At 50.9% G+C, this 17,418-nt stretch overlaps 1 protein-coding gene across 1 annotated transcript in view; it reads left to right on the forward strand.

Annotated features, from left to right (window-relative positions):
• tab2 (TGF-beta activated kinase 1 (MAP3K7) binding protein 2) overlaps window positions 1–17,418 on the forward strand; it is a 40,853-nt gene that overhangs the window by 9,917 nt on the left and 13,518 nt on the right. Inside the window, 1 exon segment of the mRNA XM_036549577.1 lies at window positions 16,809–16,982. Coding sequence (XP_036405470.1) covers window positions 16,881–16,982 — 102 coding nt within the window. The 5' untranslated portion in view covers window positions 16,809–16,880.

The following is a 17,418-nucleotide window of genomic DNA, read 5'->3' on the forward strand; positions in this document are numbered from 1 at the left end:
CCTTTCTAATGTAAGAAAGCCAATGCTACGGACTAAAACCAAGACCTGGATGATGAAAAAATGTTGCCTTTTCCGACCCTTTTCCTTTGCCTCCTTCACTGGCTCTTTCTTGCTCTTGTTTTCACCTCCCAGCTTCTTTGGCTGTAAATAAAACAATTAACGTCAGCATTTTTTATGCATCTACTAATCGGGATCTTTGTGAAACAATGACTTCCTGTGGTAATCAGATTACAAAAGGGCAGTGTACTATACAGCGGTCCTGATTTTTTTTTAAAACAAAGAAGCTCTTGCAAAAATAAAATGCACTTCACTTTTAATTTTCCAAATAGATGATAGCATGGTGAAAAATGGTGTCTGGTGCCTTTTCCTATGGTCATTAATTACTGTTTAACTGCAGTTAACTTTTTAAATTTGCATATATTACTGAAGGAGTGTCTGTGGAAACACCTGCTGTTTTATCCTATCTATAAATGCATTCTAAAGTTAGTAGATGTGGGGGGGGGGGGGAGGGAGGGAGCCGTCGAACAACAGACAGAGACAAAAATGGAAAGTGTAGCAAGAATGCTGGAAGAAATGGAAAAAAGGAAAGTGGAAAAGAAGCGGCCGGCCCTGCAGCTGTATGTGGTACAGTGCACCAAATGGAGCACCTGCGTCGGGGTGTACGAGTGGAACTGCCCAGTCAGGACTTCATTATTCTTCTAGATTAAGGTTACGGCATCCTTTAAAGACGCTGTAGCATCACCAGTTCTGGACAAAAAAAAAAGATGCGCTCTGAAATCGAAAGCGTTGTTGTTGTTTTTTTCCCTTTGTGGTTTATCAAAGTAGGTCAGCTTGTCACCTCATAAGACAATGTGTGTGTTGGAGGTGCACTGGGGGTGTTCGGGCACCTCTGCCCCCGTGTCTGCCGTCACTCTGCAGGCACGGCTGGGGACAGTGTGTCTCGACCACTGGTGCCAACCCCCGGAGAAGCGAGCATGGACCCAGACAAAAGGCTGACGAACCGTAAAACACGCACTGTTGCCTATGGGTGACAGACAGGTGGCGCCCCCTCTGGCGGGCCCCTGTCACTGCAGCTGGCCTTGGGGGCTGTCTAAAACGAAAGCCCAAGAATGCGAAAGCCACTCAAGACAACGCCGCGGTGTTAAATGGGAGGAAACCAGGCACAGGGCGCTATTTATTCTGAGGTGAGGAGGCCTGAAAAGCCTTTAAGGGAAGTGTGCAGATAGCGGAGACCAAAGATAGGACTCACTGCTGCAGGGGGGGAAGTGGGTGGGTGTCTATCTGATCTCTCAGCGAGAGGTTTGCAGAAGTGCTACACCTGATAGCGCAGATAAACGGCCCTTTCTCTGCCTGCTGACTGCACAGGTTTTCCGCCCGCAGGAGCCCGGGTCCGTCCTGCTCAGCTCGGCTCTGGCGCTCCTTCCAGGCAGCTACTGTTGGTGAGATGGGAAGTCAGTCATGATTTACTAATATTTGTCCCGGCCGTATTGACGCAGGCACCTCTCCAAACCCCCAAAAAGAATGTGAGTGCGAAACAGTGGAAAGTACAAATGTAGAATGGAAAGCGAGGCACTGAAGGCAGCTCGGGAGGCCTTATCCCCCACAATCCCGCAGTCTGACGGCACGACGCACGACCCGGAGCGTGTTTACACGCTGTCAGGCGGCGTTAATGCGTCAGGACCACGATGTCCCGATTTGTTTGGACAGTGGAGCCATATACTCTGATCAGATCAAAACGTCTGTTGCAGAGCTTGTGTGGTGGCCGTTTCAGCCCGAGAGACAATGTTGGAAGGAACATCTGAAAACCGCCACGTTTGCCCTTACTTTTGATGAAGGATCTTGTTTATAAATGTTTGAACACGTGCGTGCTGTTGGCGTATGAATCTTCTGAGAGCCCGGTTATCTTATCGCTCTGCGTTATCCTGTTGGAAGTTTTTCTTTGTGCAGGCTCCTCTCGGGCTCCTCTCGGGCTCCTCTCGGGCTCCTCGCTGCTTCCCTCCCAGGCGTTTCAGTTGTTTTCTGGTGGTTTCGGCGCAGCTCTCTGTCTAACAGGGTCTGTCCTTCATCACGTCTCCCACCTTCTGCCGATCCCCTTTTATCTCTCCCTCAGGTTTTACACACTAATAATGTCAAAGGGCCACCAGCGCCATTCCCGCTGCCTTTGATCTAACGTCCTGCAGTGCTATCAGAGTAAATGCTGTGCAGTCCTTTTTCTGCAAGGCCTCTCTCTCTCTCTCTCTCTCTCTCTCTCTCTCTCTCTGAAAACACATTGTCTGGGTGTGGTGGACAGTGAAGTCCACAGTTGGATTCTTGTAAATGCTTTTGTTTGTTGTGGTTCGGAGTGACTTTGCCAAGGGCAACTGACTGTGTGGGTCTATCTCTCTGAAATTCCTGCAGCAGTAGCAGTTTATTAAAATGACATTTGGTGATGTTTTGCTGCTCTTGCATGTCTAAGGCAGTCTTTGAGCCCCATGGATGACAATAAGCCACATTTTTTTCCATTCAGCACAAGGGGGAACTGTATTGCTTGCTTCCATTTTGCCCGTGTGCATGAAAGTAAAATACCAGCAGATGAACATAAAAGCTGAAATTCTGTTCTGTTCACCTATTAGCTGTAAAATCAGGAGGAACATTATGGAAAAAAATAATGTTTTTGATTTCCATTTTTGTTTCAGTTTGCATTTTTAAATTTTGCTTTAAGGAGTATTATTTGCAGAACTAGCAGCAGTAGTGAATGTATTAGTCCTGAGTAATTAGGCCCCCTGCCTCCCGGTGGTGTGTGGATGGCGAGGCCGATGCCAGGCCTGGGTGGTGAACGCAGTGTGGCGTGACTGTGTGGTCATGGCTCTTTTTTTCCCAGCGACCCCTAAGCCTCTTTTGTTTTGGTCTTTTTGTCAGTTTCCTTGTCGCTGATCTGTGGAAAGTTTCCTTGACTTTGAAGCAGGCGGACGGAGATGGGTTGAGGTAGAGGGTGTGTGTGTGTGTGTGTGTGTGGGGGGGGGGGGGGGGTTGTAGGGTGGAGGACACACACACACACACAGAGCCCACCCCCCTCTGTCGTGGCCCCCCTCACTGAGCCCTCTTTAGCCTGGGCAGGGGGTGTGAGGAGTGTGTAACAGTGTGCTTGTACAGCATTGTGCCCCCCCCCCCCCCCCCCGCCCCGTTGGTAAGGAGCTCTGGCGGAGTGTGTGAGGTGCGCGGGAATGCGCTGCCATCGGACCTGCTGGTGTGCGGTTTGGATCAGGCCCTGCGGCTGCTGGCACCGTCTGTGCCACACCTGTCAGTGCCAGTCTGGCCATCGGCAGCGGTGTCACCCCCACCCCCCCGTCCCCCGGGCCCCCCAACAGCACCCAGCAGCGTCGCTGTGTTGTTTAAAGAAGAAAAAAAGGCACGCATCAGTGATTCAGCACTCACTCTGCGCTCGCGCTCACACCTTCTGTCTGTACGGCCTGCTGCTCTCAGCCTGCTCGTCTTAACACCCAGGAGCAGACCCACTGAGCCATAATTCATGCTTTAGCTTCTGAGCGGACTTTAATATAAACATCCTTTCTGATGGTAGCCGTTGTAGCGGAGCAGAGAGTGAGTGACAGGCACCGCGACCCACGTATGGCGCTGCGGAGTGACGGAACTGAGAGGCTTTCCCACCAATGGGGTTCCACCGTGGAGCAGTCATGTGACTTGGCTGCCGTTTGTCTTTTGGTTGGCCTCAAGGTGGGGAATAATTCTCCTAGCAGCTGCTGAAAGCATTTCCGGCGGAGGGTTTTCTCCTTAGCGGAGCGCGCGGAGGTCCTGCGATGCACCGAAACGCTCCTGCGCGTTATAACTGGGAGATACCCTCAGGCGCCAGCAGGCTTTCTCATTCAGAGCCCCACTGTGCGCAGTGGTAAGAGGCGAATGAACAGCAGGGGGCGCTACTTGGGGCTACTCTGCCTGATAACCAATGTACTGTATTGGGGCAGCAGTGTGGCATAGTGGTAAGGAGCAGGGCTTGTAACAAAAACGTTGCTGGTTCGATTCCCTGCTGGGGCACTGCTGTTGTACCCTTGGACAAGGTACTTAACCCACAACTGCCTCAGTAAATATCCATCTTATAAATGGATAAAATTGTAACCTATGTAAAGCGCTGTGGATAAGAGCATCTGCTAAACGCCAGTAATGTAATATATTCTCCAAGGAGGGCCGTGACATGCTGTATGTGTGCTGGTGAGGTAACGGCTGAAGGTGTGTCCGTGCATACCCTGCCTATCGGCCGAAAATCCCTCTGCCCACTCTGCTGGGTTAATACTCTGGCAGCTTTCAGCACACGTGTGAGGAGCAGATTCGCTCCCTGCACGCGGGCCTACGGCTGGAAGGAAGTTTGGGAATGCACGAGAGAGTGGAAAGGCTGCTGTTCTGTGGGGAGTGCGTTGCTGATCTCCGCAGACGCGCCCCTTTGGCTGCACCGCTGAGAGGTGTCTGCCTTCTTCTCGAAGGTGTGGTTGTGGTACGACGTTGACATGAAAGGTATGTCCGGTATTCATGGCTTCCTCGCTGCGTTCAGTATCCCAAGGACAGGGCGTGTGGCTCACTGCAGCGCCGCGCAGGACGTGCACCCCCACGGGTGGAGGAGGCGCTCCACGCTGCCCTGTTTTTCACCCGCGCAGATATCCTGCCAATCGCCGTGCTTAACTGAGGAGAGCCAATATTATTACATTACATTACAGGCATTTAGCAGACGCTCTTATCCAGAGCGACTTGCATGGGTTACAGTTGTTTTTTTTATCCTTGCATGCAGCTGGATATTCACTGAGGCAGTTTTGGGTTAAGCACCTTACCCAAGGGTACAGCAGCAGTGCTCAACTGGGGAATCAAACTGGCAACCTTTCGGTTACGAGTCGTGCTCCTTAGCCACTACGCTACACTGCTGCCCCAATACTGCCATCTCTCTGCCTTGCTGTCCATAGGCTGAGCTTAGGCTGAGACTTCCGGTTCATAACCAGTAACCGGAGGGATCTTAACTACCGGCGAGAGAATCTGCTCTGCTCTCTCGACCCGGAAGTGGTCAACCGGGGGGTCGTTTCCATGGGGCCGGAGCTAACAAATAATCAGATTGTGAGTCATATAGTGCAGGAATCTGTTGCTAGGCAAAGAGCCAGCGAAGCCGAGCAGCCTGTGCAACCCCTGTCGGAAAATCTATCAGAACCAACTGTTTCTGAACCTTTTTTTAGCCCCCCTCCCGCCCCCCTGCCGCCCCCCTGCCTCCCCCCTCCAGCAGCTCTAGCTTTCGTAGCTATCAGATCGCTTTCCCCCGCTTGCGACTCCTTCGCTTGGCCACCGTCTTTCTGGGGTAACTCGCAGGCATTCACATCGGACTTCCTTGTTGTCATGCTCTGCTGTGTGGAATAAAAACAAGAGTCATGAGCCTTCATATTTCTGCCACCCAGCAGGCCACTGAAAGAGCACTGGAGCATTTCTGTAAACCTCCCAGTGCTTCTGATACACACAGTTCACCATAACTTTGTTAGTAATTCACTGGTATGAATGGTCAAGCACTTGGCACTTTGTGATTGATACACAACACCGGCTGAACAAAAGCAACTTGCGTACTTGCGGAGAAAGGAGGAAGATTCGCTTAAAGGCTTTGTGTGCCTCTTCCTCCTCCTGTGCCAGTCGCTTTTATTTGTGCTTTTGGAATCAAGCACCCGTGGCTGACAAGCACGCTAAGGACTTCCGCAGCACGCAAACGGCCCTGACTATTAGAGCAAGCAACGCAACAAAGTGTTTATGAAGGGCCTTCCGAATGAATCGGACATGTTTTTAATTCATTAACATCTGGCCGCTGTAAATCCCCCCAGCAGTAGAAAGTGTGGCGGTTGTATTGGTCACACCGAGTGTGAGCGGACTGTAATATGGTGGCAGTTTCTGAGCGCGTGCATCCCCCCCCCCACATTGCTGCTGTCAGACGGATTGTCTGTGCCGTCGGTGGGCCCACGGCTCCATCCGTCTCACTGTGCGGTCTCGCTCTCTCGGTGTCTGCCGGCCTGTGGATTATGGAGGGGCGACGGGGTGGGGGGGGGGGTGGGAAACAGAAATGCAGCGGCTGTTTTAGCAGCACTTTGTGTTAACCCCCCCCCCCCCTTCACCCCCATCCCCCTCCACGGGAGACCCAGATAAGACATGTCAGTCAGAGCAGCTGAGAGTGCAGTCCTGGAGAAGACAAGGCCTGGGGAGGGGGAAGGAGAACACCCCCTCACTCCCCCCGCCCCCATCCCCCCCGCCGCGATGTCCCTCCGCTCCGTCTGAGGGGCCGGAAGCCCGTCACGTCTATCTGGCCCCCTTGCGGGACGCTCCAGCGAGCCCCGTCCCCTCGGCCGCTCATCGTCTGAGCTCTGAACCCTGTATTGTTCTGCCTCTCGATAAATTGTTTTGGATGTGACAGTGCAGCCTTTTCCCATGATAAAAAAAACGGACCTCAGCCCAAGGGTCCGTCCAAATACAACAGGGCCTGCTCTGCCTCGCTGTGGAGGAAATAATAAATAACTGTGTGTGGAGCACAAAGTGCCGAGGCAAAAGCTCCTCTGTGTGTGTGTGTGTGTGTGTGTGTGTGTGTGTGTGTCGGTCTGCGGGGTGTGGGTTCCATATCGCACATGCCTGCCATACTGCATGTTTCTGAAGTTACCGGGTGTCCGAAGGGTTAATTGGGTGCATGTGGAGTTCAGGACTGTTGCAGTTCACTGGTCCTGTCTGAGACGGCTGGTGGACCCTGCCTTCAGCACACCCTCTGCTGTTACGGGCTGTGCTCGGTGCATTGGATCTGTAATTACGCCGGGACTCTTGTGCAGTGAACGCCGTGGCGGTTTTGCTGACAGCTCGACTGTTACGAGGAGCTTCACGTGGCAAAAGCTACACGGCAGCGGCGTGAACTGGATGCAGTCGACTGGAAAATGCCTCCAGCTCTAGGCTTTCTCACAGGAATACGAATTTCCATATGTTTGCTTAAATGACTTAAAACATCAACCATTTCCCACGCAGCAATTCATCTTGGTACCTTTCCTATGTAACCACACTTATCCGTGATGAAACTGAAGGTTAAAGAGTACATTTTCCTGATAAAGCTTTGGCATTCAAAAGGGCGAGGGATTTTCAGAACTGCTGGGGTGACCTTGGAGTCAGATTGTATAGTTTGCAACGGAAAGAAGTAGGAGCTTTTACTCTGGTTTTTTGCCAAAGAACCCCAAAAACACATCCAGTACTTATTAGAACACTCAGCAGGGTAGAGTCACATCACATTTAAAAGCATTCAGTGCTGGCTACTTTGAAGTCATTTGTGCTGCAGGCAGTTTTTGCAAATTTTAAAAATTATTTATTTTCTTACTCTGAATTTTTTCTCCCCCTCTTTTTCTTAATTCAAACATCAAGTTCTTGGCAGCAGGAAAACAGAATGATTAGTGGTTTAGGTGAACATTTTTCTTGTTGTTGAAGTTTCTATTTTGAGCGTAGGCTGTGGTCTCGACGTAGAATGCTTGTAGTAGGAGGGGAAGTGGGGGGGGGGGGGGGGAGGTTCCCCAGCAAGGGGAAGCTTTGAGAAGGCTTGCAGAGCCGGGTGGACATTACTCAACCACTCACCTGAGGTTACTATCAGTTTCACTCTCGCCCCTGCTTTCAAATGATTCACAGAAATCTGAGGAGAGCAGAGAGCAGATTCCCCTCCTTCCTGGAGTCCAGTGAATGGAAAGCAGGTTTAGTGCCTGTTACAGTACTGGTGAGGCACTGGGGGGGGGGGTAGACCAGGGGTAGACCAGGGGTAGACCAGGGTCCTGAGATGAACCAGCGCCGAACGCGGCCGCCTAGCAGGGCAGCAGCTGGCCAGCGCCGTTTCACTGATATTAATTGTTACTAAATGAAATCCAGCACCGAGCTGCAGGTGCTGCTTCAGATAGGGAAAACCCTTAGAACACCCTGTCCTGCATGTCGGGATGGCGGAGGTCAGGGCTGCCGCTCTGAATCTCCTGCAGTTTCTGAAATTAACAGTCAAACACTTCAGCAGTCCAGAGAAACCAATGACTGCGGCAGATGCACTGATTGGTGCAGACAGCGTGAGTGTAAAGCCAAGGCCCTTTTGAATGCGGTAACTTTATCGATATCCTTTTCCCACAGGTTTGTTTTACTTTATGTAGAGGCTTCAGCATAAACTTGGGCATATTTGCATAGCGTGTAAATGTTAATTTGAGAAGGTTTTGAGGACAGTTACCCTAATTCCATCCTAATTTTCCATGGTAGGAAGAGTGAAGATTGCAAACGTGTAAGAGTGGTAGTTCTTTCGAAAGGTTATGTATAGACTGTGTGTGTGTGAGTGTGTGAGTGTGTGAGTGTGTGAGTGTGTGAGTGTGTGTGTGTGTGTGTGTGTGTGAGAGTGTGTGTGAGAGTGTGTGTGAGAGTGTGTGTGTGAGTGTGTGTGTGTGTGTGTGTGTGTGTGTGAGTGTGTGAGTGTGTGTGTGTGTGTGTGTGTGTGTGTGTGTGTGTGTGTGTGTGTGTGTGTGTGTGAGTGTGTGAGTGTGTGTGTGTGTGTATAGACCTTATGCTGTATGTCAGCTCCTCTGCAACGCTCAGTGATGACAAGTACCCCTTTCAGTGGATGGCAGTTTCTGAAGTGGGACTCTTGGATAGCATGGATCACTTTCTAATGTGAATGGATGGAAATAAAAGAAAGCAGTTTGAAGAACCAGCTCTAAAATTTTATTATGATAGCAAAACATGTCAATTGCACCATGCATAATTATTCATAATGTAAATTCGACACGATGCAGTAATTTTTGCTTGTGGTCATTATATCGCCCAAAGGTGATTTTGCATTTTTCCATCTTCTGAGTTGTTATTTGAGCGATGGCAGTAGAGGAAGGCATTTCCTCTAAAGGAGGAGATACTCTGGCATGTTGTCCCAAGGATAAGGCCTTCTGTGTCTTTCCCAGAATCTCACATCCTCTTCACGTCCTCATTTTCCGAAGCCGGGCTGGGGAACAGCTCACATGTAACTTCAGTGTGCAGGAGTGGTTTTTTTTTTGTGATTCAGAAGCGACAGAGAACATTCTCAGCAGATGCGCGGTGTGGAAAGCACCAGATGATGCGAAGCGATGCCTTATTTACGACCTCCCTGGCAAAGCCGCTTGGAAGTGTCACCGCTGGTGTTAGATGTTAATTTCATTTTTTTCAGTCAGTAGTTCCACTAACCTGGAGCAGATGCATCCTGTGGACAGTGCATGGGGAAATTTACTGGAGGGCTTGTATTTGTTTGTTTTGAATGCTGCATCTAGAGTAACGGGCCTCGCTGTTCCTGCGAAGTGGGTGTTAAAGAGGGGTGGTTTAGCAGACAGGGGTGCAGTGGTGGGGGGGTGCTCTGGTGCCCCAAATCGAGGTGCGAGGCGTGCCCTGCCGAGCAGACAGCGTAAGGAGAGCAGTGCTGGCCTCGGTCCAGCTGCTTTTAACGACCTCCCGATTTTCTCTCTCTGGACCGCAACAGAGGTGTTCAGCCGGTCCAATTAAAAGCCTGATGCATTCAAATGCTCGCTGGTTCATGGGGGGCGGGGAGCACGGAGCCCTCATGTCACCATGGAGATCTGCACCCCCCAACCCAGCAAAGGATATTTGTTTAAAATTATTATTATTGTTAATGAAATTCCATGCTGTGTGACTCTGCCTCTCAGTCTTTAGCAGGGTGGTTTAACTCTAAACCCAGAGGCTCCAGCCACTGTTGTTGTTGTACTTACCCTGCCTGGAAACTGAGTCACCCCCCAGCTGTAGAATGAGTCTGTGCCCTGAGCATTCATAGTCCCCCGCAGGCCGTGGAGGAGACAGGCGCCGCGCTCCACCGGCTTGTGTTCCAGCGTTCGGCTTGCAGCGCCTGCCTCTCGGTCACAGATAAAAGCACAGAAGCAGTACTACAACTGTGGAACGGCTGGTGTCGCGTTCAGAAGAGGTGCGAGTTGCAAGCAGCGAGTTACCTGCTTTGTTCGTTAGTTCAGCCTGGTTGATTAGCCGTTACTGCGCTAACCGACGGCTGCAGGTTGAGTCCGGTTGCCGTTCTCTCCAGCGGAATGCATCCGTGCTTGACTTCCATTCCCCGGTGGCTTCTAGGTGAACTCGGTGTTTTGTTGCCCACAGAAATGTAGTGTTACAGAGCTGGGGGGGGGGGAGTGTAAGCAAGCTGAGAGAGCACTTCGCCCTTGAACCGCTCCTTACATTCCCCCCCTCTGCCAGAGCCTTATACGGTAAGGACAGACCGAACCTGCTGGGCGGCTTTCAGCCAGTTATTTACAGTGTTTGTGGAGGGAAATAAAAATCACAAACCCACCAGCCTTTGGGTTCTTGCTCATGAGTAGATGGAGGTGGGGGTTTAGGTGTTTTTGGTGGTTTTTTGAGAGTTCTCCCTGCAGTGAGTTCTCCCTGCAGTGAGTTCTCCCTGCAGTGAGTTCTCCCTGAGTTCTCCCTGCAGTGAGACCTCCCGGTGTCCTGCAGTGCCCTGAGAGAGGTGGGGCGACCCAGGGAGCCGCTACCCCAGCCTGCTTCCAATCAGCCACCAGCTGTGTGCTGCCGCACTCAAGAATTTTTGATTTCCTGACCACCCCCCCACACACACGCATGAACACACACAGAGACATACATATGCACACATGCTACACACACACACACACGCGCACAGTTGGTGTGAAGCTCAGGTTTGGATTTCAGGTTTTGGATTTAAAGAAACCAGCTGCTCCATCAGCTGTACTGTCGCATGTTTAACAGGAGAGAAGATTCCCCCGAAAACACTGCAGGATTGTAACACAGCCAGTCTTCACGCTCAGTTTGATTCACTCAGCTCTCTGTCTCCGTTCCGGCCTCTTAGTGAATCAGGAAGAGAACGCACTCACTGAAACCTGCACTGATTAGATCTCGCACACGCACACTCACACACACACACACACTCACACACTCATACATGCACACTGAGACACACACACTCGTGCACACACGCACTTGCACAAACACACACACTCACACGCAGACACACGCGCCCACGTACAAACACACACACGCACAGTGATTGCCAGTGATTCATCCCCCTCCGCTCCATGTAAAATCCCCCTCCACGATGAAGGTGTCGAAAGTCTGTTGTTGCTGTGGCGAGAAGAGAAGAGGCCTATCGAACCATAGTCTGAGCTCTACTTCCCTGCTCAAGGTTTCCCTGCCAGTTCACTTCTAAAGCAAGAACAAGCCAATATAAAACAGAATGTTGTATGGAAGAATTTAAGGCCTGTTTCCAGTTGGAGCTTTTGTGCAGTCCATGTTTAATTCCATGATAGAGTGTCAAGTTGAAAGTCTTGAAATGTGGTTTTATGGACGTTGCCGGGACAAGTAGAATGAGCCGCAGTCATTAACATGTGGACAGATTTCCTTCCCTGCAGAAAGAGATTAAACCTGTAGCATTAGGTCAGCATGGTGTAGGAAGTACGATGTGTTGAAACAGACATGCGTAATGCAGCAGATGCATCTGTAGCTCGTCTTGTCTCCAGATTTTAATGGTTTTAGAGACTGCCCTGGAAGACCGCAGTGACAGGCTAACTACTGTTCTTTGAACCGAACTGACTTGAATGTACAGGTTTTCCTGACCCCACATTTCCAGATATATTGCAAGCCAAAAAGGAAATTAAAGCCCAGATAAGACCAGAGGATTAAACGTTCTCGTAAATGTCTTGCAGTGTGTACAGGCGGGATCTGCGAATGGCAGGACTCGGAGACTGCACTCGGAGGAGGACGGGCCGCTGAGCTCACGCAGAAAAGGAAACAAAAGCCTCTGCTATGACTTATCAAATCCCGTTTCTTTGTGCCGATTTACAGTTAGTCATGGGATGCTATGTCTGATCTGAGTGATCAAGACTCTTTACAGGGAAAGTCGACCAGCTGGCTTCGCCTGTGGGTACTTGACTAATACTTAAAAAAAAAAAAAACATAAATAAAGAACGGGGAAAGAGGACTGGGCTGGAGTCGGTGTGGCCGTCTCCGTGTTTAGCGCTTGGGTCTCGGTGGAGCTGACAGTGACACGGTAGTGATGTGACATTAACGCAGTGACAGGCCACTTTGATGACGCGCTGAAATGGCGGTCGTGACACGCAGGCTGTGTAAATATTTCTGCGCTCAGTCCGGGCCCTCAGTAAAGTTTCCATAGCTTATATCCAAGCTTCTAAACCCCAGCATGAATGTCAGCTTGCTTACGGCCTCACCGATTTTCCGAAGCGAGGCGTTCGCTGAGGGCGAGGGCAAACGGGAGGCTGTGAAAACGCGCGGTGTGCGGCGGGTCGGTGCGGGACACCTGTCCTGTCCGGGTGAGGAGGCCCTCGCGGGAGGAGGGGAAGCGGGTGCCCCTGCAGACTCACGGGTGCTCAGCTCGCCTCTCTCAGGCCTGTAATCTGAGGTACACCACGCATAACTGCCGTCCCTGTGGCCCAAGGTGGTCTGAGCCTCAGTGCAGGGAAATCAAACCAATTTGTAAATATTTTCGCCATGAAGGAATATGGCAGCGCGGGTTCGCAGGGTTCTCTTGTCTGCTGTTGTTTTGGAAATGTGCTTTCTTGGTCTGTGTGTTCGCTCTCTTCGGGGGTGTGTAAGGTTATTGGACTGGCGTTCATTTCAGAAGTGTTTTTACTGAAGGTCCCTAAAAAGGCTCAAGCTCATACCCCCAGCAGTCTTTTTTCTACCTGAGGACTGAACCTGTATACTCAGAACACAAGGTTAGTGCCGTAGCTGCTAGTCCATGTTGCTTGGCTCCAGTATGTACGTTTGTGCAGTGTACCCCCGCCCCCACCCCCTGCTTTCCTGCTGCGGTGTGTGTGTGTGTGTGTGTGTGTGTGTGTGTGTGTGTGTGTGTGTGTGTGTGTGTGTGAGAGCAAGAGAGAGAGAGGCCATGCAGGCTAACTGGGGCGTCTGCCAGCAGGCTTCAGAGGGTCCACTGCCAATTAGTCCCTTTATTTGTTTAAATTTCCCCGGCCTGCGAGGCAGTTAGACAGTCTCCCAGTGTGACTGGTGCCTGACACCGAGGAGGAAACCTCTGATTGAAGAACAAGGGACGTGGAAGGAGGTCAGGGGTCGCCGCTGCGGGTGTAGCGCCGTCCCCGCCTGAGGGCGCCTTGTTTTTGGAAACTGGTGTGGGTGGGAGGGATACTGTGCGCAGGGAGGGGGCTTCTTTTGTATAACAATTTAGGGAAAAAGTGGTGGCTACTTACAGTGATATCCGCTGAACGCCAGTACTCAAACACCTTGAATCTCTCCTCTCAAGGGCCTCGCTAAAAAGGTTGTAAACCTTGCTGCAGCTAAGAAGGAATCAGCAAGAATGTGCTTACACCCCTCCGATCAACTGTCACTGTGTTGTGTGGAATTCCAGCTAATGTTTTTTTTTTTTATGCCATGGTTTCGGTGGACACTCAGCAAAGAGCCCGTAGAAGAGATCATCTTAAAGGAGGTCACCGTAATGAGCGGTAGCTGCAGCTGAAGGGCCGTGCTTACCCGCAGGTATATGTGTGTTGTGATTGGATAGGACGGCCCTGTCGCGCGTGGCCCCGCCGTGTGAATGAGTTCATTGAGGGGGAGCGGCCCGGCGGTGGGGTCTGAGTCGCGGGTCGCCGCTCCGGCGCTGCGAATAGCAGGGCAGCAATGGGCTCTTTGTGCGCCTGTGCGCTCCTCTCTGGCTCATTTCAGCCGCCCCTCTCAGCGGGCCCATTACACCCCTACTCTGTCCCCCAGCGCGTGCCGGGTGGGGGGTCGCGGGGTGTGTGTGTGTGTGTGTGTGTTGGGGGAGGTGGGGGGGTTCGATTGCCCTCATGTGCAGTAACGAAAGCCCGACTTCTGTTTCTGCTCTTTTTTTCTTTCCCCCCTCCCTCTCCCTGGAGCAGGAAAAAAAAATGGCAAATCTCGCTTGATGTTGTGCAGCGTGCTTCCCTCCCCGGGGGAGGCTGCTGCTGACCTGCCGTTCGCTCCTCTGCCAAGTGGGGTATTTCCTTTCCCACAGTTACTGAAGGGCCGGAGTGGACGCAGTCTGTGCGCCGTGCAGGACGGATCCACACGCCTTTCCCCGTGCTACAGAGCCGCAGCGCCTGTCTTTAAACAACTGAAATAACGGCCCGGTGCTACGCTGCGTGCTGCTACGGTAAAGGCGGCCTCGCTCGTCCGTGTTGGACTGCGTGAGGACTTGAGGAATGCTTGCAGAGCAAGGCCCTCTTTTCCCCCCCGAGGCTGCAAGGTTTGCTCTAAACATGTAATCTGAGATACGGCAAACACTTCTCCTCTGTTTCCCATTTACCGGTTCTCCCGTGCTGCTTGTTCTACTCTCGTTTGACAGTCAGAATTAATCCTATAGCTCGGTGTGGATGATTTCAGGAAGTACTGCTTTATTGTAAAATAGTAAAACCCTTGCACATACATGTGGAGGTGTCTTTGTTTTCTTGGGTGCCGTTGATTTGGAAACCCAAACCTGTGTGGTTTTTCGAGTCGGTATCCCATCTCTGTTGACTCTTTTGTGATCCGTATTAATTCCTGCTGTGACCGTGTAAATGTGCTTGTACTGAATGTATGTGGTCTGGGGTTGGGGAGCGTGTGGGTTGCTTAGAGCAGAGCTGAATCAGTCTTGCTGCTGGGCTTCCCTTCTTACAGTCGCCGTGCTCCTCTTCAGTTCTCGGAAGGTTTCACAGCGGAGATTTATGATTGTACTGTCGCGGCGGTGGACGCGCTCATGGTTTCCGATAAGAGATGGCTACTTGGTGTGTCATCTGTTCTGCAGAAACAAAACGGAGCGTTATGAGCGCCAGCTCTTACTCTCCTTATCAGCAGATCACACATTATGTTTACCATCCTTTAAGATGGGCCTGGCGTGCATTTTGGCCTGACCTCGGTATCGGGTAGATTGTGGTAACGTCTGTGCGCTGTAGTTTGAGAAGAAGCAGGATGCTGTTTTTGCTGGGCACTGTGCAGGCTGTCTGCCTGGAGCCCCACCGGGCGGAGAGGCCTCTGTCTCACACACTGCTCCTCTATGGCTTTCCAGTCAGCAGAGAAAAGGGATCGCTCTGTCACACTGTTTTGAATGGCAGGTTTTGGCTTCCCGCCCTCCTTCCAAAGGAAGTTTTAAAATAGAGCGTATGAAAATAAGAAGCCCTGGCCCTGTATTAGGCATTTTCTGCACAGCTCTGACCCATTTTTCTCAGTGAAGCTCACCCTCTGCTCTCCCGTCTCTCTTCTCTGTAGTTTTGAAATTTTGTTTACTGTAGTTTACACAGCAGGGTGGATTAGCGTTATTCCGCAGGGGTCGGAGCAGGTATGCGGGCGGGGTCCCCTGGTTTTGTCACTCTCATACCTTGCAATTTACTGGATGCCTATGAGTTGCTCAGCTGACATTGCAGAGATGCACCTGTCCTGTTTGGTGTCTGCTTTCCTGGTGCATTGTGGGATTTGTAGTGTGAAAAATAGCCCTTGGCTGCATGCGAGTGTATTGGAGGATGACACACCATTCAGTACGGGAAGATTAGCCTAATGTGTACATTGGCTGATTCTCAAAGTCAGGGTGCATACTTGTTATCATCACTTCAGGTAATACTCAAGGTTTTGACGTTAAAGCTTCTGTGCAGTGACTGAAGGGTATGGATGCTCACATCACTACAGAGACGGTTTTCACAGCTACCTTGTAAACCCGTTTTTATCCAGTCCTGTACCTTTTGCTTTTCCCGTTTCCAGCTGTTCTGTGTCAAGGTGCTAGCAGGCTCCACCTCCCAGTGAAGGACAGAGAAAGGTCCTCCAATAATCTCTCAAGTGCAGTTATAGAGATATAAATTGATTGGGTGCACTGTGTAAAGGGGGGTAAATGGATTTGGGTATGATGTATAAAGCATGTGTAAGTGGATAATGTATTATAATGTCTGAATGCTCTGTGTCGATCTCCTGGAAGGCTGGTGACAGTGAAACTGCTGGAAAGCAGGTCAGGGTGCTGACACACTGCAGTGGAAACGTTCTTTGATCTGCTCATACCTCGCAGGCAGGTTTGTGAGTGTGGGGGCGTGGCGGCGTTGTTTTCTACAGAAAAACCACCGTGCTGCAAGCCGTCTTTTATTTACCGAGCTGAGGTTTTGTTGCTGATCCAAACCAGCGGGCATCAGGAATAATGCCGTTTTCATTGTGTGTCAGAGCTATGCATCGCTGGCAGCATCCACAAATAGGGCTCTTTACCTGTTGATGGCGTGTGGTGGCTGTGTTGCTGTGACTTCCTCTCAGGGACAATGTGGGACTCGCATGAGAGAGGGGTGTAGGATGTGCCGCAGAGACCGCTCCTCCACAGTAGCCTGAGGTAGTCTCTGCTCTTTTATTAAAGTGTTTTCGGGGAAGGGAAGTCTTGCGTAATACGCGCCCATCAGATATTTGGAAGATTTTTTGAAAAACGGTTTTGAAAGCTTTTGCCATAATGGAAAAAGTGGGCGGCCTCAAATATAAGGTTTGTGGTTTTTGTACAGGGAAGGGAGCAGGAGTCGACAGCTTGCGATTCTTTCTGTGTGCCATGTGGTGCCTTTGCAAGCACAGGGTATGCAGTGTCTGTGTGTGTGTGTGTGTGTGTGTGTGCGCGTGTGAGTGTGTGTTGTGCGTGCGTGCGTGTGAGAGTGAGCGTGTATGTGTGCGCGTGTGTGTGTGTGTGTGCGCGTGTGTGTATGCTTGTGCGCGTGCACTGTATGTGCGCAGGTGTGAAGGGCACGTGGGCTTTCGTGGGCTTTATGTGGAAACAGCAGCAGGGCCTGACATCTCTCGGCGCTGTCTGCCTGCAGAAGATGCTGAATCTGTGGGCGGGGTGCTGAGTCTGCTGAAGGAGCCATCAGTTCTGAGCCGGCGGTACACGAATGGCCCAGGGAAGCCACCAGATTGACATCCAGGTTTTGCATGACCTGCGCCAGAAGTTCCCTGAGGTGCCAGAGGGTGTCGTTTCCCAGTGCGTTCTGCAGGTGAGCGTGACCACTGAGTGCAGCTGGGAGCTTCAGACCCTCCAAGCAAGATACATTTCTGCAAACATGAATGTTGTCTTTGTTTTCATCACTGGTGGCCTGCATAAGAGCCCTTCTTCTACTGCTTGAGCTCCCTGTTTGGTTGTAAAATAAACAAGGAAAGCACCAAGTTTCCCTCTAGTTGGGTCGTTTGAGTAAAACTTTTCCCTTTTATCTTAGATGTGTACAAGGTCCTTTCCGAACATATCGCGTACGTTTTGAAACTTTGAAACTAGAACAGTACAGATACTCTACACACATACAGCAGAACTAATAGTAGTTTATCTCAGCTCTTTGGCTATATCATTTGGGCTCAGCTCGGTTACACTGTTTAATACGATTGTGTACATACTGCAAACTGCCATGTCTCTTAAAGTGAAATTGATCCGAAAATGCA

This window comes from Megalops cyprinoides, chromosome 17 (genome assembly GCF_013368585.1).
Source record: "Megalops cyprinoides isolate fMegCyp1 chromosome 17, fMegCyp1.pri, whole genome shotgun sequence".
In the NCBI taxonomy this organism is placed as follows: Eukaryota; Metazoa; Chordata; class Actinopteri; order Elopiformes; family Megalopidae; genus Megalops; species Megalops cyprinoides.